At 30.6% G+C, this 25003-nt stretch overlaps 1 protein-coding gene across 2 annotated transcripts in view; it reads left to right on the top strand.

Moving 5' to 3' along the window:
* TTLL12 (Tubulin tyrosine ligase-like 12) overlaps positions 1 to 24375 on the top strand; it is a 56951-nt gene extending 32576 nt beyond the window's left edge. For both annotated transcript variants that reach the window (XM_035351354.2, XM_035351352.2), the window contains exons 10-15: positions 4252 to 4363; positions 10602 to 10753; positions 11849 to 11927; positions 13124 to 13192; positions 21555 to 21693; positions 23996 to 24375. In XM_035351354.2, coding sequence (XP_035207245.1) covers positions 4252 to 4363; positions 10602 to 10753; positions 11849 to 11927; positions 13124 to 13192; positions 21555 to 21693; positions 23996 to 24144 — 700 coding nt within the window. In that variant the 3' untranslated portion in view covers positions 24145 to 24375. The remainder of the gene's footprint in view (positions 1 to 4251; positions 4364 to 10601; positions 10754 to 11848; positions 11928 to 13123; positions 13193 to 21554; positions 21694 to 23995) is intronic.
* Positions 24376 to 25003: the final 628 nt, after the last annotated feature.

Here is a 25003-nt window from a genome sequence, read left to right as displayed (position 1 = left end):
AAGTTTTTAGCTTTGAGGTCCGGATTATGGGTGTCCGAATTAACGACTTTTGACTGTATTATATTTCCTGGTCATAGCTATTGTAGGGTGGATTTTTTTAATTATTTATTTATTTAGTGGCTGATGGTTCAGAGGTTCAAACATTGAACATACAGATTTTGGACTTTGTATTGTAGTAAATTTATGTTTGTTCTCCCCCCCTCAAAAAAAACCTGTTTAATGATCTTTTCACGAAGACAAAGAAAAAAAAAAAGAGGCCACTTGTTTAATTAGTAAAAGTTGTATGATATTTCAATTAAATGTCACTTCATGAATTATAAAATATGATCATATGTATTGTATGCAGAACAATAGGTTTTCTTTACTGGTATCAAAAAGTATATTCTGGACATTTTATTTTGAGGTGTCATACATTTCCATTAATCCACAAATTTCAGGATTAGAGAATTTTGCAAATCATTGGTCACATCTATGTTTGTTTAGTTCACGTTTCACTCTAATATTTATATTCAATTTGGACTGTTTGCACATAAACAATTAACCAAAACATACTCATTTGAAGAATTATTTAATTGAATATAAAATACTATATTTTTTTAGATACAAAAAATATAATAATGAAAATAATCCAAGTACTAGGGAGTAAAATAGTGTGGAGGAAAAGGGTTAAATAGCAGGGGAATTTTTTTTTTTTTTTTTTTTTTTTTTAGAAAGTAGATAACTCTTTGTATAAGGAGGACTAGAAAGTAATTTTTTTTTACATTAAATTCAAACAAATAAATTTTAAAAAACCTTTATTTTAAATCAGTGATATAATCACTCTCATTTTCAACAATCTTTTACCATCTAGTGCATTTACAGTTTATCCAAATTTTAGCATTTCAAAATGAAGGATTCTGTGAATACTCCACCAAACACACAAAAGTACCTTTCTGAGATGTAAACTTGGCTTAGCAGTACTATATGGCCATTTATTCGGAGATAACCACTGCTTTTGGCATTTTAGGTTATAATAGAACACCCATTTTTCATCTCCATTGATCAAAAAACAGTTCTGTATTGTGCCGGTGAAGCAATAAATTGCATCGTGGTGAATTGGTTAGCTTTGTTTTTACAGATTATGTGGGACGGAAATACCTGGTTTCCTTCCTTTACCAATCTGCTTCAAAACTTCTTGGAGGCTTGAGCAAGCTTAATCAAGAGGGTTTGACAGTTCTAACAAGTAAATCTTCTAAAATGTAATTGATCTTTCTAATTGATGCAAGTCAGAAGGATCAAAATTATTGAATCTGAACTTATAAAAAACCACCTTTGGTGTTTATAAACATCTAGTGCACTTGTATTTAGAACAAGAAATTATGTCTGTGTATAGAATTAAGGAGAAGGCATGTGCACAAAAACAGAGCAATTTAAGCAACTGACATTGAAAGATATGTTTAATAAAGGAAACCGCCGAAGTCCTGATGACACCGGATCACAAACTTTGAACTGCATTATGTGTATTATTATTTTCTTCCCTATGTACACTGCGCAAAAAAGGGGGGAATAGTTCTATATCTCCCGTTCTACAGGGCCAACTGACAAATTTCAAATTGCATTTTTCATGCCTCAAAAGCGTGACTTAGGATATGTATTAGATTTATATATAGCATTACTCTAGCATACGTATTTTGACACAAAATCGGACTTTTTCTGAAATAACATACCAATTTTTTTTCCATATTTCAATTCTATGACTCAAATTATGCCTAAATATTAAATTTTGTAAAATTTGGTGCAAAATTTATGGAGAGATTCCAAAATTTATCTTGGTGCAATTTTCTCAGTTTGCACCAAAAATAATTCACTTGGCGAACTTCTAAATATATGACAACCAATTTTCCTTTCCCTTCTATTATGCCGGAGCATTAAAAAAGTCCCATCGTTCCTACTTTCAAATAATTTTAGCAAAGTGTCTAAACCACATTTGATGTTTTACTGCTTTCCAAAAATATGCCAAATTTCAAAACGTGCCAATATATAAATTCACGTATATCTTCGGAAATTTTGAATAAAAAACTGTAATTTTTTGCAGGTATGCTTACAAATACGTCTACTTTAAGATGATAGTTAAAATTTTATGGATTATAATTCAAAATTTTTTGAAAAATTTATAAAAACTATTTAAAAATAAATCATAAAAAATGGGTGAATTTTATTTGCAATAAACCTGAATTTCGAAATGTGAAAAGAAGAATCAAATAAGTTTAATAAGAGAGATTAATAAATATATATCAAACTCAATTAACATGAAGGAGGTAAAATTTTGAGAGCTAATTTTTGTAAAAACTACTTGTGAAATTTTTTGAAAACTTGGTAGTTTGGCATAATTTGAGTCTTAGAATTGAAATATGGAAAAAATTGGAATGTTATTTCAGAAAAAGTCCGATTTTGTGTCAAAATACCTATATTAGAATGATGCTATATATAAATATAATACATATCCTACATATCCTAAGTCGTGCTTTCGAGACATAAAAAATGCAAGTTGAATTTTGTCAATCGGCCTAGTAGAACGGAAGATGTAGAACTGTCCCCTCTTTTTTGCGCAGTGTACAGGACTGACTGTTTGTTTATGCTTCAAATCATCAGAAAATTTTAAAAACTTGCCATTGTGCACATTAAACATAATATATATATCATGGGTCAGCCACGCGGCACCTGCGCTAAATTATTCTGATTTGTGTGCAGTTTGTCAGTTTTGGGATGTGTATATAATACATATTAAAATTATATTTTTTTACATATCTGCATTAAACAGCCGTTTTATTGCATAGTCACTGTTTGAAACATTTCATTGTCAAGTGAAGCCGACTAAAGTCAAACCAACTCAACAGCAAGGCGCAGCGTGGCATCACTGATATATTAAATTGTAACTTCTCTGACGCAGTTGCAAGTACATGCAGGCAGAAAGACTTAATGGGTGCAAAACAAGACATCTGTCTGCTTTGTCTGTCTATGAAAATTTTGATTAATTCATAAGTATACTCTGAATTTCTGACTTTTAGACAGGCAGTGAAATCAATAATTTTAGGTATGTAGTATGTATGTACTCTGTTATTGTTTTCTTGTTAGTAGATTCATTTGCATACAAACTGATGATTGTAACAACCCTCCGATGAACAAAGCTAAGCGACCATCACTTATAATTTTTAAAGAAATGGTTTTAAATTCCCTAAAAATTTAAGATTTTATTTTGTGCTTTCGATGACCAAAGGTTGCCGACCTTTGATATACATTATGGTAGATTACTGTTGTTATTAATTACAATGTAAACAGATATTATTTTCACTTAAAAAATCAGGGAATTGCACAGCTCCATTCATTCAATTTATTGAAAAAAAGGGTAATATTTCAGAAATAAAACCATTAAGAAACGGTGAAAAAGTAGTGTTACCAGAATATGATTATATAACACTAAAATCGCCGAATTTTTCTTACTCCTTATTCTTCACTTTAGCCAATTTAAATTTGGATAATTCCATAATTCAATAACAGTAGTTTTCATATTTTAACAAGCGATAAAATGACCAGAAAAAGAAAAAATGAATAAATAAGAATGGTATGTCACATACTACATGGTGACCCAAACTTGTTTCTTCCATTGGCTGTAAATAAACCTGATAATATCTGAAAAATACTGAATTAAATAAATTAGCTGTGCATATCTATTGCATAAATTCAAAATAAATTTTAAAAGACAATAACATACACTCCCAAAAAGTAACAATTTGTCTAAAATGAAAAGTGTGAGGAGATTCAAAATCAATGTTTACTATAAAAAGAGGGAGGTGAATCATATGCAGAAAATGCTAAATAACTTCAGTAATAAAATTAATTTGATTGTGTGATCAAAATAGCTTGTAAATAATTTTTATTTTTTAAAACAATAATTTACTTGCATATTTATATAATAAAAAATATTTTCATTTAATATCGTTCATAAAAATATTTTCATCACACATAAAAAAATTGAAGTTGCAATGTAGTTTTTAAAAATGGAAGGTCATAATTTTTGTATCTAAATCTATATAAACTTGATGTGTTTCATTTGGTTGTGGTACTGACAGGGTAAAATCCGAAAATGAACTTATAAGAAATAAATAGTTCCCTGTTTGTGTAAAAAGAGTTATAATTTGAAATTTGTATTTATACTTTTATTCATGCACATATATATCCTAATAATATATTCTGGTTCTGTCTTAATTCTAGGCATCTAGATAATATTTGGATATGCAAACCATTTAATATGGCCAGAGGCTTAGAAATTCACATCACCGATAATTTGGTTCGCATTTTGCGACTGAGCGAAGCTAGGCCGATGGTATGCACATCATCCCTGCCATTTTATAGGCTTAATGTATAAGAATTTTTATTTTGTGTTTATTAAGTGTGGATTTTGCTTAAAACTTCAAAATATTCTTGTATTTTCTAATGTTTTTGTATTAATAATTAAAAGAAATTTATTATTGGTCGATTTTGAAATTTTGCTTGCATATGCTGTCCCAGAAGAAAAAGAAAATTCAAGATAAATTAATATTTAAAGTTTAATTTGAGCAGTGCATTGCATAAAATGGCTATAAATATTTCTACAGTTTAAAATATAAAAAATTCAATTGAAAATTCTTAGATAAAAATTTAGCAAATGAATAAAATTTGTCAACTTCATGTCAAGTCCGTTACCTTGAGATTATTTTACCGCCAATTCATTTGTAAATCTGCCTGGAGGCAGTACATATTCAAAGTAGTCAAACTTAGCTTGACTAATTTAAATACTTAACTGAATATGTACTGCCCTTTTAGACAGATTTTGGGTAAAATATTCTCAAGCTAGTGGACTTGACATATGAAGTGGAAGACAAATTATTTTTCTATTGTATTCTGTAATTAATTTTTATCACAATTATAACACACTAAAAGTTCATATTTAAAATAATTAAACTTATATTTTAAATATGAATATGTTTTGTAACCTAATTTATTTTAAAAAATAAATTAGGTTACAAAACAAAGAGGTTGAATAACATGAAACTTGAAAGGGACACACATTTTAAGATTTATATCTAAAAAATTTCAATTGATTTTTTTCATATTTTGAATTGTAGAAATATATTTATAATCATCTTTATCTAGCATTGCTCAAATTAAACTTTAAACCTAATTTATCGTGAACTTCCTTTTTTTCCCCTCTTCTGGGACAGCATATGTAAGCAAAATTTGAAAATGGCCGTATTATAAAAACCCCCATTTAGGTAGAATACAGAACTATAAATGGTTGCTACCTCCCTCCCCCCCAAATTTATATCTTTTTTTAGTAATGTTTGTATTGTTATTTATAATTCTTTAAATTATAAATACTGTCATCTATGTAATTACATGTACCCTGAACACAAATTTGCTGTGTTGAATTCAGTTAAATATAACTCATTTCCTCAATGCCATCGACAATCTTCTTAGGTACTGGCATAAGGTCCCAAAAAATGTCACACGTAATGGAACTGTTGCAGAAGAGTGTAGTCTAACAGACTAATTGTGAGAGAGTACAAGGTACAAATAATGCTTCACGATTGAGTTCACAAATTCTTTCTTGAATTCCTGAATGCACTGCAGCCATTGTAGAAGCATTGTCGTATTCTTTTCTATGGCATATTGATATATCAAGACCATTCGATTCAGTAACATTATTAGAGATATCTTCCGTTATGTCAATGGCTTTCTTCCCTGTTAGCAGGGGAAAAAAAACCTAAAAAGGACTCCTTTTATGTCAACTTTTTTCTTTCGTATGTGAACATAACCGATGATGACATTTATGTGATCTATGTGCGAGATGGGGGGTGGACTATCCAAGATGATCTTAAAATTCTTAATATTAGTCAAAATCTTTTCCTTAACAGTTGTACCCAGTAGTACAATAAACTCATTTTGTGTGGTGGAAGACATGTAGCTTGTTAACATCTTACCTGACAGTGAGTGAGTTGATGATTCTAGTTTAATTAAGTGCTCTCTTTGTACTGGATCATATTTTGATAGCTCATCAGCTCTATAAAATTTTCTTTGTTCTTTATCACTCTGTGTGACTGCAGAATAGAAGATTTTATATAGCCAAAAACAATGTGACGTCTAGGAGCATTTTTAAAAAAATTTCTTGATTTTCTTTTTTCTGTTTCAGTAGCTGTCTAGCTAACTGGGTAAATTGTTCTATTGGCTTCTTAAAGTTTTCCATTTTTCAAATGTTTCAAAGGTTTTTTATTTTTTAAAGCTTCATGTTGTTCTGAGATTTATATTTGCGAACTTTCAGACTAAGCTTCTACCAAGCTTGAAAGCCAGTTACAAATTTAGATCTCCAGTACAGAGATCCAGACATCCAATATCCGGAATTATGCATGCGCATTTGATTCCCCCACCATCCGTGCTTAATAAAACATGTGGAGAGTCTGATTCTTAATTTCACTTCGACAGTACCTCGTTGTTGAAGAAACAATCATTTTAACATAAATTTGTATGATCAGTAATTTGGCTCTGCTTGGCATACATCTCAAACTGAAAAATTCTACATGCATACATCATTGATTTCACACCTACTAATAATTTATAGCTCTGGTGAAACATTATTTATTATATTTTGCTTTCATCACCTAATGTTTATCAACACATTACAACTTGAGTAATGGCTCATTTAGCGATACCTGAACTTTTTTTTTTTTTTTGTTAGTAATTGAATAAAGAGTATATTGACATAACCTTTTATGTTGACATAATGCTTGGCAATGATTACAGATTTAAGTTCAGTGTGCTAAAAAATGTTGATGAGGAAAAATTTAACAAAAATCTCTTTTCGTATGCTAAAAAAATAGATTTTGTTAATGATACTCATAGGCCAAAATATTAAATTTAGTGCTATTTGAATTAAGAATAATGGATTAGTTATTCATATAAACCCAGAACCAGTGCCAGGGCTTGTATGACCGCACAGGGCAGTAGAATTTAGGGAAGTAGAATTTAACGGGAAGTAGAATTTAGGGAAGACAAAGGGAGGCGCTTGGTAGCAGAATTTAGGATCCACGGAGACTGTATCAGGTGGTAAGATATCTAGTGCTGGCCCTCAATAAGCCTTAAGTATATGTGGGAATTTATTTATTCAGGACTTGGATAAGTCTGATAAGCCTTTATTTTTAAGGACTCTGATAAGCATGTGCAAAAAATAGACATAAATATAATAAATAACTAAACTAATACAGTTCAGTCTTAATTGTCTCAGTGTGCTATAGAAGCAAGATAAAATTTAGCGGAACAACTTGTCTTTACTCGCCAATCTCATGATACATAGCCAAATATGTATAGTGAACGATAGCTGAATTTTATGATGATAGCCGCAAATTTTAAAGGTTTCCGGATATCGCAAACGAAAGGCAAAATTTTCCAATTAACAAATTCTGTAAAGAAAAGTTTGCGAAGCGATAATAAATGAAGATGATATAAAATAAGTTTTTGATTGTGATGACAATGCTCCTCAATCATCAATCAATTAATGTATGGCAAAATTTGTAGTATGGTTCTAGATCCAGAAAATACTGCTACCGAAGAAATGACAGAGAAGTTACTGAAAAGAAAAAATTTCGATTGACAAGTTAGTTGGGATTCTCAGCACACGGCAATCACAGGACTTCAACAATGTAACTGAACAAGAAATTTTGTCTACAGAATTAAAGAGAAAGTAGTATATGCTCAAAAAATAAAGCAACGTAAAAAAACTTATATTGAAAGAAATGTTTAATAAAGTAAACAAATAAATAGTAAACCTCTCTCTCTTTTTTTGGAGGGGGTAGATTTTAATAACCTTTAGATCAAAAGTGCTTCATTATTTCATATTTTTAATTTTATAATCTCTGCATGCCATCGTACTAGATTTAAACTGATGATCTACTATCTGAAAAAATCCCAAATTCAGAATCGCCGAAGTTCCGAAGGGTCCAGATCTCTGACTTTATACTGTATTATTCAAACTTGCATCTGTGCCAAAGAGGCTGCAACAAAAACAGTACGAATTTTGGTTTTAAACTGAGTATGCTGTCCAGCTTCTGGGAATATTCTTGCCATTTGGCTGACTGATATAGAACCAGTCAGATGTCAACTGTCAGTTAGCACCCTTCGTCTTTGTCTTATCCTCTTGTCTCTTAACAGAAACAAAAGGTCCATCTTTATTTTGAAATGCTTCATTTTTTTTCTTTTAATTAATTCAACTCGTAGATTACCTGAAACTGGGAAAGGCTAAACAGAGATGTCAGAGAAAAAAATATTACTTTTAGTTTCTACTTCTCCTTTTCCTCCTCCTCTTTCTTTCTCATCTGATGTGCTGCCTTCTAATTTGTTTTGTTCTTCATTATGATTATCTCTGAAGTTTTCATTTTCTTTGAGCTCTTTAATTTCTTTATGACTGTCTTCTCTAATTTGTTCTTCACTTTCATGATTTCTATGAGGTTTTTTGTTAATTCAGACATCACTCTTGGATTGAGATAATGCTGCAACGTCTTCTTCCTTAGTTTATGTTAATGTCGGAAATTTAACAAATTTCAGTGTTAATTCGACTGGACATCCAAAACTTTGTCCACTTGTTTTTTCTTTGCTGTGCTCCACTTGAATGCTGTCATTTCGTGACCATAGATCTGTAATATGAAAAACTTCTAGGTTGTTTCGGAAAAAGTTTAAAAAAAAATTACATCATATTTTGTTTTGCAAAAAATGTTTAATTCCACGCCAACAAAATCTAATAAGCAAATACCATGGTCAAACGTACCATTAACATCGTAAATTTATTGTGGGTGTCCTATGGTTTTATTATTTGTGATCTAAATATGTAGATACATTTTGTAAAGAGAATAATTTAATCTCTTGTTTCCATGAAACTTTATAATGAATTATTTTTCTTTTAGTTCAATAAATATCTTATGAATTTTAAATAAAAACTTATTATGTAAAATCTTTTTTTAAAATCTTTTTTATTATTTCTGTGATAAAATTATAGCCGCAGGTTGAACTCTAAAGCATTAACAAACTACTAAAATTCCTATATTTATTAAAAGAATTTCACTAGTTGTTCTTTGGAAATATGTATTAACCCTCTGAGTGGCACGGGTTTTTGGATCTGTCATAAAGACCTGTATTTAAACAGCCTTGATTAGCTAAATTTATATATATACTTCTTTTAGTCTCTATTTTCATACACTTAATTTTAATTCATTTAGACAATTTGTATAGTACAATGCAAAGTCTAAGATCTGGACGTCAAATATCTGGAATGACCTATAATCCGGACCTCAAACTCACCACCAACTTTTTTTTTTTTTTTTTTTTTTTTTTTTTTTTTTTTTTTTGTGTGTGTGTGTGTGTGTGTGTGCTTTATGCATGCACATCTGTTCCCCCCCCCCCCCGGCATGTGGAGAGTCCGATTCTTAATTTCACTTCGGCACTAAATGAAAAACAATCATTTTAGCATAAATTTGTATGATCAATAGATCAATTAGGACTCGCAGAGACTGCATCAGGTAGGTGGTAAGATTTCTAGCGCCGGCCCTCAATAAGCCTTAAGTATATGTGAAAATTTATTTATTCAAGACTCGACTAAGCCTTAAGCATGTGCAAGGAATAGGCATAAATATAATAAATAACTAATACAATTTAGGCTTAATTCTCTCAGCGCATGATAGAAGCAAGATAAAATTAAGCAGAACAACTTATCTTTAGTCACCAGTCTCGTGATACATAGCCAAATATGTATTAGTGAATGATGACTAAATTTTATGATTGATAGCCGCGAATCTGAAGGTTTTCGGATATTCCAAACCAAATGCAAAATTTTCTAATTAACAGATTTTTGTAAAGAAATGTGGAGAAGCAGTAATAAATGAAGATGGTATAAAAGAAGTTTTTCATTGTGATGACAATGCTTTTCAGTCATCATTCAATTAACGGATGCTGAAATCTGTAGTATGGTTCTGGATCCAGACCACTACCAATAATGAAGAAAGTGACAGAGAGGTTACTGAAAGCAAAAAAAATTTTGATTGAGAGGTCAGTCGGAATTCTAGACATAGCAAAGAATTAAAGGGAACGTATTAGCACAAAAAAAAAAAAAAAAAACAGAGCAACTTGAACAACTTTGAAAGAAATGTTTAATAAAGTAAACAAATAAATATTAAGCTTTTTTTTTCTAAATTTTGATACCCTTTAGATCATAAATGCTGCATTGTTTCATAAATCACGATTTCATATTTTAATTTTTTTTATTTCTACAATCCATCTTACTAGATTTAAACTGATGATCTAATATCCAGAAACGCGGAAGTCTCGACAAGTCCAGATATCAGACTTTGTACTATATTAAAGAATGTAATAAAGCAAAATATCTTAAGTTATAAGCTAATATATATATACCAAGCAATAAAAAATTCTCATAAGCAGATAAAGCCTGTCATGGTGCTCAGAGGGTTAATATGTTTTAATTTTATTCATTGTAAAGGTTAATGATTTATTGCCAAATGTATAATTTCTTTAAATATTTGCAGGTGGCATGTAAGTACATCTCTGACCCTGTTCTGTTTCCTGTAGAAGATATCGGTTTGGTAAAGATGGACATTCGGTATATAGTTCTGTTGAAAAGTGTTCATCCATTGGAACTCTATGTTTATGATAGATTCTGGCTTCGTTTTGCTAACAAGTAAGGATACACTTTCCTTCAGATAAATACTTTAAAAAGCAAAATATTTTAAAATTTAAATACTTAGCAACAAAAAAAGAAGTATCTAATTATCGAACTGAATGGAAAAATTTCTTGTATCTGCTTTTACTTCCTTGTGTGATGTAAAGGAAGTATTGTAATCATGAAAAATTTCAGGTATCATATTGCAAGACTGCTTTCAAATCCACATGAATGATGTTTTTGCATGGCATCTGTATGTACAGACAAAATAAAGGACTTCTCCCCCCAAAAAATGCATTCAGAAGAGATTTTTTATGACATCTGTACATCATGTACAGTTATGCATATATGTGCATCATGTACAGTTATGCATATCTGTACATCATGTACAGATATGCATAACTCGAAAACGAATAGTTGTAGAATGTTGAAATTTTGTTATATAGGACTGCTTATTTATTTATTTGAAGCACAAAGGGTGTTAGCCCAGAAGGACTGTTAATTTCGTTTTGGCATTTTGCATCGAAAATTTTAAATGTCCGTTTCACTTTTCAGATTTCACTTTTCAGATGCTGGATTCGAAAATCATTATTAAATTTCCCCTGAAGAGTCGGTAATGAGATTCGAATTAGACTAATTTACCATCTACTGCTTTTTTGTTTTTGTATTTTTGCTCAAGTCTTATATCACACTTTTATTCTATTGTTTAAAGTTTGCCTTACCTTGATCAACATATTACTTACAATTAGATTTCAATTTTATTTGTAAATATTCTAGTCGTAATATTGTTTATTTAATGTTTACACTTTTCATTGCACTTTATTTTACTTATGTTAAAATTTTTTTCGCCGGAACCACAGTATCTAAGCTACTTTTTAGCGGAAGCACTAAGAATATTCTTTTAACTTGTTTTTCTTTACAAAGAGTTATACACATTAAAAGTAATATCCCCTTGTTTTATATCAGATTTTTCTCAGTTTGTAGTAAATTTATTCGTCGTCTCTAAACTCAAATAGAATGCATATTTTTGGATTATGAGTTATTAAGTAATGTGGAATTTGTAATATTTTAAGCATACAACTCATTTCCTTTATTTTATATACTATTTTGCAGGCCATTTTCTTTGGACCACTTTGATGATTATGAAAAGCATTTTACCGTCATGAATTATAGTAATTTCCCATTACAACAGGTAAATATTAGATTTCATTACTTATTAGTAGCCTTACCAGATGTCCTGCTTTGACCAGGACTACCCCGATGTTATGATAGGGTCCCTGTATAGTGTTCAATTCATCATTTTGTTCCAGTAAAATTTTAAAAGTGTCAAATATTCAAAAAATAAAAATAGTACAGACCCATGTAAAATGGTGATTTCACAATTAAAATATCCCCTCTGTTACACTCACAGTTGCCAATCTAAATATTTGGTATCTAGATCTATGTACCTTTAATGTTGTTTAGATGTTTTTTCAAATGATGACAGATGTCTTTCTTACATTGAGCTATGTTGAAACAGTTTTGGTGGACTCATTAGGTTATTGTAAAGCAAGAGATGTGAAAAATGATCAATGCCCTCGCCAGGTCTTGAACCTAGACCTCTTAAATACGCACTGAGTGTGCTACTGTTACACCACAAAGGCATTCTGAACGGAGAGAGTAAATAAATACCTTCTAGAGCAGAGTCTTTTATTTGAATTAGCATGGTCTGAAATTGGGTAATGAAATTGCTGCAAATAATACAATAAGCATGGATCAATGTTTTTATGAAGAAGCGATTGCAAAAACATTTTGGTAGCAATTATGATATTTGGAAAAATAAAATTTCTGAAAAAAAAAATACAACTCTTCATTCATTTAAAAGAAAAAACATTTCATTTCTCATTCTTGTTCAAACAATTGAAATATATTTTCAGCATGCCAGGAACATCCGCACTAATCAAAGAGTATTCTTAATAATGAATATCATATGATCTGAAGAAAATGGCTGAATCAACCATAAAAGATTTACAGAGGTGTAAAATTAAGTGAACAAAATTGCAGTGAATTTTTTTTATTCCAGTAAAAGTAACAAAAAATTTTTAAAGTTCATGCTAGTGATAAATTCAAAAAATTTCTTCTACATGTTCATTGAGTTATTAAAAATTTCTTTTAACTCTCTGTTGCTTTTTATTCACAATTACTTTATTTAATATTTTCAATCGTAGGTACTTATTCTAGTAGGTTTTGTTTTGTTGTATTTTATTGAAATTGCTCTTTGAGCAAAAAATATTATGGTAACTGTAAATCATGGTCATACTGTAAATCAACTACAGTATGACTAGCATATTTAAAAAATAAGTATTTTTACATTTCTGTTTGCTAAATTTCTACTTCTGTGAATTTCAGATGTACTGTCATGATTTTATTGAAAAATTTGAAGATCATTATTCTTGTTTTAAATGGTCTGATATTGAAGTAAGATTTTGTTTTCTTATATATTTTTATGAAATTTTAACCTGTCTCTGACAATGCACCTTTTTTCACAGAAATATAAAAGCTACTGTATGTTATCAAAAAATCTTCCACACTCAAAATTTATTTACAGAAACAAAATTCTATGTGTGCATTTTATTGTTTTGTTTGAAAATTTCACAGTTGAAAGCAATCAAGATTAATTTATTATTACTATTTTTATTGTGAATTGTAGCATTATTTATTTGATATGAAATGTTTGTTGAGTATTGCACTTAAGTGCAGTTCTTATTAGTATACTTTTAACCAGAAGCTTTCATTCTATTTTTAAAAAAATTGCCATATTTATGAGGAAATTTTGCTGAAAGAGAAAGTGCCAGAAAGTTGCAACAGCTTTTAATACATATCATAAGAACTAGTAATCTTTGCATACCAAATTACTGCACTTATGTTTTCCTGTATTTTTTCCTAAAATTACCATAATTTAGAAACTTTCAAAAACAGCAGTATCTAAAAATAATTATTTGTAGCAGAACTGCCAGAATTTTGATAATGAGCTCTTAAAAAAGGCTATGAAGGTTTTCTCCTGAGCAGGGTGGCCTTGGGTGATATTCAAAACGTTTCGCCAAATTAGCAAACCAGAGGCAAAAGGCATTTTCAAAATAGTGGCACACTTTGTATTCTATAAAAGAGTAACCGCTCAATAAATTTTTAAAAGCAAGAAACATGAAATAACAATGAAACCAATATAAATTAAAGCTTACATTTAGTTTTTCTCGTGATTAGTAGCTTTTAATATATTTATATTAAATTTAATATATTTTAAGAGTACAGATAAAAAAGCTTCTATCTTTATAAAGCTAAGCTTTATATTATATTTATCATATATCTTTACATTTCCAATGCCATGTTAACTAGCAAAGTGGAAATATAATAATAATAATCTCAAATTCAGGTTACCACTCATTTTGACTTCTTGAAACATAACTTCAACAAAAGCACTAAAAAAAATCAAATATTCATCTAAAATTTGTTATGCTTTTATCGAAAGACAGAGGAAACAGATGACTTAATTTGCAGAAATAACTGCGTGTATTGGGCAGTCTAAGACACTCCTATCTAAAAAATTTTTTAATTCATCTCACCTCTCATAATTCTACTAGTCTCATGCTGAAATGTTGCCATTATGGTACAAGGGAGATAAATGAAAGCTAGCCACATTTGGCATTTCATCGACATTTTGGGAAATCTTAACATATTCAGGAATTGCTGTGGCTAAGATAGCAATGTTATGCCTGACTAAAATTTAAATTGTACAAGTTTTAGGGTAATTTTTCTAATTAATTTTTATACAATCTGAAATTGTGTAGTAAAATATAGAGTTTTGTAGAATATTTTATAGATTTAATAAATGTTTGTATTTAATTTTTTTCAAATTTTTCCATTTAGTAATTTTAATCCAACTGTTTATATGGCCATTTATTATTAATTTTTTGTGTTTAAAAAAAGCATTTTGATAAATAAAATTTTTTCTTTTGTTTTGAGGTTTTCGCAGTCTAAAATTTGTTTAATATATTAAAGTCCGAAACCATTGCTTAATATGAATTTATTATTCTAAATTTTCATTTAATGTATTTTAAAATTATGCTATATTTAATTTAATAGTGGAAAAAAATATGTCTAGTTTTGAATCAGAATTTTCAGTTTAGATCCCTCTTGAGGTTGTGTTGCTTCATGGTGCAGAAAGACCTCACATTTTCAAAATCAGCTATGCTTTGGTGAAGGATAAGATGAAAAATCCATTATTTCCATTGTATAGTATCCATAGTAGGACTTCATAATATAGTATTTCTATTTTATAGAATAGTATAAGCAAAATAATTTGTGTGTTAAGAGAAAGAATTCCTCCCTTATTTTCTTTTTGAAAAAATTCTCCATGAAGTGGAACCTTTTTTAAAAACTTACTGCAAAGTTTGTATATATATATATATATATATATTCGAGTGAACTGTTAAGATTAAAAAATATATTGGAATGGTTCATCAGCTAATTCTGGATATAGAAAAGCAAGGATTTTCTTATGGAAAAGAAATTGTAATTAGTTTCGATGTATCCTCCTTCTGAAGACATTATGTCAGAGTTGGATTCCTTTTCATTCATTTGCTTTTTTACATGATTTATTTTTGGTTTTTCTTGTAGTGGTTTATTTAAATTTTTCTTTTAATATTTTCAGATTCTAATTCGACATTTATGGGATTTTTTTTTTTTTAATTTATTTGAATCTCAATTTTTGTTCTTTGTGAAAATTGGTTCTAAATTTCTTTCTTTATATATTTACTGACCAATTTTCAGCATAATGCATGATAGTTCTTAAAATGATTTTGTATTTTTCTTTATAATTATTTTTGTATGTTTTTGTAATATATTTGTAATGTTTTGACAGTCGGGCACCTGAGTGAAACTTGGCAATCTGGTCACATCAGAATTCTGGACATTGTTGTGCCTGAGTGTAAGGCCTCATCCAATGATGGCACAGAAGGATTTAAATTTATAGCTCCATATCTTTATTCAGTTTAAACGGCAGATCATTACTCTTTACTAAATAAGATTAGCTTTAAATTCACTGCATCATAATATTCGAACAAAGGGAGGCAGATGAGAAGAGCAGCAACATAGGTCTTAACAGCAGCAGAGGGAGAAAGCAGTCTCTGAGGCAAAATGGCATGAATTCTGCATTTATAAAAGCGCTTATGTAATATGCTCGAAAATACTGGTCTAGGGGGAAGATCCTGAAATTGTGGAAAGTTAATTAGAGGTTGCTTGTTTGCATAGAGCAAAGCCATCATATTTTTTATATTTTACATATATACAAATAAGAATTGTGTTGATTGCTTTTTAAATGCTTTAGCCTGCGTTAAACACACACTTTTTTGTTCCACAATTAGATACATGGGTTGCTGGTGTCACCTATATATTAAGATATATCTAGAATAAGGAATATAATTTCAGTGCTAATTTCATCACATCAAACATTCAGATACTGAAAGGCGTGACTCAAAAATCAGCACACAGTGTTGCAAACGTGCGACAAGTAAAATATTATATACTTGCAGTGGCTAAGCTGAATGGCAACACACTTATGCACAGAAGATAAAAGTAGTTTATTTCCAGCACTGGCAATACATTGCTTTTAAATAGTCAAGTTTGTTGATTAAGTTTAAATGTCTCGTACTTTACCGAATGGCAGCACTCTGGCACGGAAGTTAAAAATGTTTTAGTAAAAGTATTGGGAACGTATTGGTTTTATATCACTCTATTTGTTAATCAAATTTCATTAAACTGAATGCAGAATATGAAATAAAAATAAATCAAAAATCAAAATTTGGGTTTGGATGTGTTTATGTTTAGGTGGAAAATTGTATGTTCAAATCTAAATGGTCCCAGGTGCCACTGTTTTTCCGCAGGACAAGAAGCATGCATACATACATATAGATTCTTTATTATTCAGTAATGGAGATGAGAGTGCATTATTTATACTGAAATGATATCATCTACAACTGCTGTTAGATGAAAGTTTATAATAAACACATTTACAGGCCATGTTTTCCTGGCTAAATAGCTTTTTGCTTAATGTTGTTAAAGCAAATAGCAACCAAGGTATTTCAGTTTTCAGGTCCTTTTAAAGATCGTTTAAAAAAAAATGTGGTATTCTGCAAAACAAATATAGCTGTCATATTAAAAACTAAAAGCAACCCAATAACAGTAGGACTTATTTTTACATCTAATTTATTTGGCTAATTATGCCCAAAAAGAATCAGATTTAAAATGGGGGTTCCCCCTTTTTTTTAAGTCCTTTCTTTGTCATCTAGAAATATCTGTTAGCTTGTTGGCAAGCGTTTAGTGTGTTCCTAAAACAAAAATTGCATGGTATAAGCAGTTATGATTGAGGGACTTTGGAGATGTCTGGATCATATGCCATGCAGTCATTTTGTTTTATTATGAAACCTGTGTCATTAAGTCCATTGTTACTGATATGTTTCAAAGGAAGCATATTTTGAAGACTATCCACCTAAATTAGTAATTATATATATATATATATATATATAAAGGAATATGTTATTTAGGTACTAATTTATTTAGTCCAGCTAGTAATTAGATGTGAAGAAGTCCATTCATTGCTTTTAAATTGCATAGCTTGTTAATCAATAACAGACATTGAATATGAAAGAAAAGTTAAGGATCTTTATTATTTAAAGTTAAGTATCTTATTATTAAGTTTTGTCATATGGCAACATACACTGGTGTGCAAAAATTAAGGACGAGACGGTTTTCTCAATATAACTTTGTACAAAAGCTTTCCAAATGAACACATTTAATACCGTAAGATCCCCAATACGTAAGGACATGAGTAATGTAAGCAACACTTACTAAAAGAGAAATCAGAGGGATAAAAAGAAGCTTTATTGAAAAAGTAGCATGGAGCGCAATGCGACTGAAGGCCGAAACATCCCTGTGATGGGTGTCCAGCAAGAAACATCCGGTCTTTAATAGGGGATATGATCTCCCCTGACTGCTAGGAAGGTTTCACAGCGTCTGCCCATGCTGAGAATGAGTTGTTGAGGCATTGCTGCCCATTCGTCTTGCAGCGCCAATCGAAGCTCCGGAATCTTTACTGGTGGTAAGGTACGAGCTGCCAAGCGTCTGCCTAGAAAATCCCATACATGCTCGATGGGATTGAGATCCGGAGATAGTGCCGGCCAATTCATACGTTCAATATCCTCACTCTCTAAGAGCTGTTCGGCAGCTACTGTGTGATGACATGGTGCATCGTCGTCCATGAAAAGGAACTGCGGACCCATAGCGCCTCTTAAAAGACGCACATATGGAAGAAGAATCTCGTTACAATAACGGGTCCCGTTGACTGAACCTGCGTCAAAGATGTGAAGGTCTGTACGACTACCGAGCATGATGCCTCCCCAAACGAGAACACCGCCACCTCCATACCTGTCCCTTTCAATGATGTTCGAGGGATGATTGCGGCTTCCCCGCTCTCTCCAGATGAGTATGCGATGAGAATCGCTACTTGGACTGAATCTCTCATCTGTAAAGAGTACTCGTTCCCATTCATTGTCTCTCCAATTCCGGTGTTCCCAGCACCACAGAGAACGCCTTCTCTGATGGGCAGGCGTTAGAGGTACACACCGTACAGGGCATCGTGCAAACAGATCACCACCGTGCAGTCTTCTGGCCACGGTAAAACGCAATATCGGTTGTCCAGTCACCTGTGTCGTGTGTCTAGCGATTTCTCCCGCTGTCTGCCGCCTGTTTCTTCTGGCCTGTAAGGCAATATACCGGTCATCTGCGGGTGTGGTTCCTCGTGGACGACCACTACTAACCCCCCGGATAGCTGTTCCTGTAGTTTGAAATAGTCTCCAAAGTCGTGAAACGATGCTGTGAGCAATTCCGAACTCTGCAGCCACACTTGTCACACTGCGGCCTTCCTCCAACTTCCCAATGATTCGACCTCGGGTAAAAGCATCCAGATGTCATCTAACAGATTGATTATTCGCCATTTCTCGCTGAGGCAGCAACTCGGTGTGATTTTAACTTCTATACGGCGTGCAATCTCTTTGCCAGAGATACTGATCTTGCACCGACAACATGCTTTATACTACTCAGACACTCCCCCATTACGTCTACCTGCATATCTGCGCATGTGCTACCGTACATCACCTTACTTAATCTCCTGATTGGTCTTTCTGTCCGCTCTGCCTCTTTGTTCAGCTGATATGCTAATTTTTCGACTTCATCCTTAATTTTTGCACACCAGTGTATTGACATGCGGAAAACTAAAATGTTTTTTCCTGGGCAGTGGCAACACATTGTTTTTAAATAACCGAATTGTAAAGATAAATATCTTATTCTTTGCTAAGTGGCAATATATTTCTTTTAAATGGTCGAATTTGTTGATTAAATTTGAAACATATCTTATCCTTTGCAAAGTGACAACACATTCATTTTAAATCGTTGAGTTTTTTTATTTGAATTTTATTCATGCAAAGTATGAAATAAATTAAGAACACAAAAAATAAAAAACAGAATTCAAGGTTTGAATTGCATGTGTATGGGTGGAAGATTATGCATGTTCAAAATTAGTGGCTTTAGATGGCTCATTTTTCCACATTATGATAAACGTGCATACATATAGATTCACATTATTGAAAAACAGAGAAAACGTGATATTTACTGTAACATTTTGGTATATTTTAAAACTTGGAAATTTACTTCTTTATATGGTGTTTATCAAATTGCAGTGGCTAAATTAAGTTACATATTAATTTTTATCCTATTTCTGTCATAAAAAATTTCAAATATGTAAAAAAAAAGTATTTTTATGTGGTATGTATGGAATTACTAATCTTGATTCAGTGGAACCATATGCATAGTTTCCTGAAGTGTCAGAGTAAAGGTAAAGCTAGTGTAACAAATCACCAGCAGGACAGCAGTATTAAACAGTTTACCTGTATTTTCAAGTAGTTTAGTCTGGCGAATAAGCTCCATTTGTATTTTCCAGAGGCCGTTTCTTCCCCCCCCCACTGATGATTCGTAATAGTTATCTTCCTGTCATTTCCCAATAAACAAATATATATAACAAAATATGATGGCTGCTTTAAGAAATAATTGGCAACCTCAAAATTATCTATTCTAGATGTGTTCTTCCCCCTCCTAAATTCATCTGCTGTCCCAAATTCGAGATCTTTCCATGTTACTTAACAACCTAAAATTAACAATCACAGCTTAGAATACTTTCTGCATCTACTAGGTATAAATAATCTTTGCAAAACAATTACATCATTCCTTTCTCTCTAGCTCCTGTCTTCCAACATCTGCGCGCTGCTATGCCCATTTGCCCAAAATGACGTCAAATCGCTTTACCTGTGCATATAAAAAAAATTATTGTAATTGCTTATCTAAAACTATCTTATCTGCTAAAAAATCATTTGATATGTGAGAAAATAAAGATGGGTGATCTATAAAAATCCAGTTTTGTTATCTTCATCTCTTCATTCAACCCTCAGCCATTACAACCGCAAGATACTGGATTCCTCCTACGCACCTAAAATACTACATACATATTTAAAGCAGGTCCCAGTTACAAAGGAATTGCCAATAATATATTGTTACAAATTTTGTACATATGTAAATAATCCCCCCCCCTAAAAGTCACCAAACTTGGCGACATTTTCGTTTGGTTCCTGTATGTAACAGATATTAATATTGAATAAATGCAATTGATCACTATATGTAACTCTAACCATATCTGGCCGTTAGATGTAATTTTAATGCCTTCAAGAAATTTTAAGAAATGGAATTTACTACAGATTTCTCAATTGTCGGGTGAAAACGATATGAGATTGGAAAGAACATCTGCTCTCAGTTGTTAGTACAGAACTGGATTTGGAGTATTGAGACACCCATGTTAGCTTTGCTCATTAGATGCACTTTGCAGTGCATTGTGTGCAACCTTAGTAGTTGTTTGAAGTGTAACTACTGATTGTACTCTGTGATGCTAAGAGCTGTACAAGTACTTTTGTGGAAAGTTCCAGAATTGTGAAGTTCTTCTTTGGATAAAATAAATTTTATGAAGCTATCATTGGATTAATGAAACTCAAATTTTAGCAAAAGAACCACCCCTAGTGATTTTTGGCATATTTTTTCCTAATTAAATTTTGTGTGATCTGAAATGTCTTTGTCTACTGTAGACAACTGCAGAACACTTTGAAGATTCAGTTAATGTTTAATCAGTAAATACTTGTATTTAATTTTGTTTTACGTCAATATATGGTGCATTGCTGTGAATCTTCACAATGGTGTGTACACTAATTATTAATTTTATTTTCATTGTATTAAAAGTGCTTTGATAAATTAATTTAAACTTTTTGTCTTTTCTCCGGATTTTCTCAGTGTAAGGAAATTAAAGAATGAAATTAGCCAAAGAACAGAAAACTTGAAACATCTAATTAAATATGAATGTATTTTACACCAAAGTGAATTTAATTCAGTTTGGAGTCCAGTTTTTTTAATACATCAGAAACTCCCCCTCTTTTTTGGGGGGGGAGGGGAGTTCAAGGTTGGGGTCTTGGCATTTCTATTAGCCTTATATTTAATTTCTTTTACTATAGTAAACAGTCTTATTATATGACAAGCTGATATACACAAAAATATTGTTCTTTTCATAATTATTAAAATAAATAAAAATGGTTATTCTCAAAATTTGTTTAACTTTTGATTAAAGCATCGTGTATGTTTTCTGTTGATATCTTATATTTCTTATATAATTTCGAACGTTTTCTTCCTTTTCTAGAAAAACATATATGGGATGATTAAAGAAATTTTCGTTGCGGCCACGTCGAAGGAACCCCCGTCTGGAATAGGATCTTTTCCATATTCTCGAGCCATGTACGGACTAGATATAATGCTGGAATGGGATAGAAGCGATGATTGTAAGTTTTTTGTTATATAAAATTGATGCTTCTGTATAATTTTAACAAAATATCTTTAAACTCAGAAGAATTCGAATCGTAAAATCTTTAATATGTATTGTTATTCTTATATTATTCTGTCATTCTACTGTAAATAATGTGCAACGATTAAATATTTAACGTGCATTGTAAAAGCAATTTAAAAAATCGCTTAAATTACCCCATAACCAAACTCTAAAAATAAAACAACAGTGTGGTTAATGTACAACTCAGAAATGCAATACCCCCCCCCCCAAAAAAAAAAAGAAAAGAAACAAAAAATCATATTATTCCAAAAAAGCTAAGTAAATTATTAATGATTATGCCTAGTATTTTGGATATTTTGGGGGAGGTTTTTGAACTAATAAAGAGATTTTTTTTAACTCATTTTATTGCAGTTACGCATCATGCTTGCTGTAATTTTTATTATACTGACCTTATGATATTTTATACATTAAATTTAAGTTTTGCATATTAAATATAAGCAGTTGAAAATATTTTAAATGCCTCACAAACAAAACCTTATTAAGGAAAACAACAATATAATAAAAAAAGTAGTAAACAGTGCATGATTATGCAAAGTGGGGAGGAGGAACGCAAAGAAAATCGGGTATGTAAACTGGACTAAGTGAGTTAATGTCTTTTTCAAAATATGTATATTTAAATTTCATAAATTTTTTTATTCACTCTATATAATCATGCACACTTTCCTATATTCTTTGTTTTTTGGAACATTTTGGTATTTTCCATTTTTAGTTTTTTATTATTATTATTTTATTTTAAAGGTATTTAAAAGAGTATTTAACAGCTTGGGATTGCTACTTTTAAACATGATTTGTATACTATCAATGAAGATTATAAATTTTGTAAATTTTATCTGTTTGTTATTTTATGGCTTGCTTATTTTTTATTCCATATTTGTTTCGATGCTGTTTAAACGTTTCAACAACTTTTCTGTAAGAATGCACACTGAAGCAAAGCTCAGTCATAAAACTTTGTTTTGCTTGGAAAAACTAATGTCCGTCTTGCACCAAACAAACAGTTCAAAGAGCTGATTGATGATATATCATTTGTAACTATATAAATGGTGTCATCCATGAAATCACTATGCCATTAATAACCATTTTGGAATTTCCACGATTTTTGAAAGTTTGACATGTATAACTTTCGGAACATCCTGTATAGTGGATTTAAATTATGATATGTTTATAATTTCCATATGTTTGGGGAATCAGTAAATACTAACATTCTAAGGAATGAAAGATTATCAACATCCCCCCCACCGAAATATATAAATATAGGGTAAAAATTTCAAACGTAGTCATTTTTCTAAATACCTCATAAGAACAAACAAGCAAAACATAATTCTAACATGAATTGTGAATTAATGATATGAACTAATTTTTAAAAACGACTGAGAAATGTACAAATATATGAAATTAATTATAAACAAATTAGTGCCACATTAAATCAAGAAAATATAAACTAAAATCGGTATGTGCATCCGTCAGTTCGACCCATTTTTGTCATTCAAAACCAGACTTTTTCTTTTACATTTTTCTGTCACCCCCCTTCCCGACAAAGATTTACTGGGAGGTTTAAACACCATTTGCCATTATTCACTTGTGTTTGTGCTAATTTTTGTACAAATTTCATTTTTGTGTAACGATAGTTTGTAAAAGCTCTCATATTCTTCTTTGTTTTTTTGCATTAGAAATTTTGATTTTTTTTTTTTTTTTTTTTTGTGTGCCAGTTGATTATTTAAAAATTGAATATAATGTTTGAATTTTCTTAAACTATTTTTCAAATTTAATAAATTAATTAATGCAGCTTACAACACAAAATTTGTGTTTGGGTTTTAAACTTCATTTGTCCTTTAATTTTTTTAAGTTTCTGTACAGGGTAAAAGCTCAACTATACGGAAAGCTCGGGAAATGCCAAATTGAGGATGCACGAAAATTCCAGATAGTTGAGTATATAAAAATTGGAATTGAGGTTGGAAAAGCCTAACGAAGGGAAGAAATTTCCAGTGTAAAATTATAAAATTAGTCATCTTATATGTCACCAACTTGAGTATAAAAAAAAATCCTACATTTAAAATTATATAAGATTTCAAGGGGGGGGGCAATTGCATTTTAGACGGAAAAACCAACATATTTCGTAGACCTTACATATATATATATATATACATTTATCTTAAAATTAATTAACTATTAAAATGTAATAATATGAAATATTATTTTCATATATTTATGTATATTTATTTTTATTCATTCTATTTCAGTGCCGCAAATTAATCCCGTCATACTCGAAGTAAATTGGATGCCAGACTGCAAAAGAGCATGCCAGTACTATTCCGAATTCTACAATGATGTATTTGGTGTCCTGTTCCTCGAGGAACCTGTCGAAGGCAAGCATGTTGTTAAGCTGTGATAGATTTTCCGAAAATTATTCGACTTCAAATGTTCTCTTATGTGCTTACTTTTGTTTCATGTTATGAAAGCTCATTCTTGCAACACTCCAGAATTTTTCGTTACATTTTTATTGTTTTAAGTTTAAAAACAACAAAAATGTAGTGACGATTTAAGTTTAAGAACTTAAGAATTAAAAGTTTAACAACTTGTACTTTCAATAATTAAACTTTATGTGAAAGTTAAAAAAAAATTTTTTTGACTACTTTATTTTATTATTATTTGATCCAATGTTTGTTATTCATGTACTTATACAATTGAATAATGTTAATTTTTTTCTGTTTTCTAAATGGTAATAAACATTATTTTCTATGAAAGAAAGGGTGTACTTTCTAACTGTTTCATTTTTATTTTCTGGACACAAACAAACAGTTAAGGCAAATGAAATATAAAAAAAATGCTTGCCCAGTGTCAAGTTTTTGAATGGTTTTGAACCTCTTCCATTTTATTGTTCATTCTTATGTGAAGAATATGTTTAAAAAAAAAAAAAGTAGTAACTGAAAGTTTTTTTTTCACCCTTTGTTAATTGCAAAATGTTTAAGACACAATCTGAAATTATACTATTTATTAATGGTTTAAAAAATAGTTTCTCAAACTCTTTTAGAGTGGCGTCAATTTTTATGCTTGTCCTTTTTGACAGCAGTTTTTTAGCTTACTTCACTACAGTGTATTTATATTTTTAAAATACAGTTCATTAAATTGCATATAATTTCATATTAGTACTAAATAATTAAGTAAATAGAAGAAAATTTATACTTGTTTTTAATGCTTTGAGGCTATTACAGTTTGGATAATCTTTTATCCTATTAACTAAAATTTAA

The sequence above is a fragment of the Stegodyphus dumicola genome, chromosome 2 (assembly GCF_044657685.1).
Source record: "Stegodyphus dumicola isolate Sdum_Otavi_A_Nest chromosome 2, ASM4465768v1".
NCBI lineage: Eukaryota > Metazoa > Arthropoda > Arachnida > Araneae > Eresidae > Stegodyphus > Stegodyphus dumicola.
The sequence above is the reverse complement of the archived record's forward strand: the minus strand, read 5'-3'. Positions and strand labels throughout refer to the sequence as shown.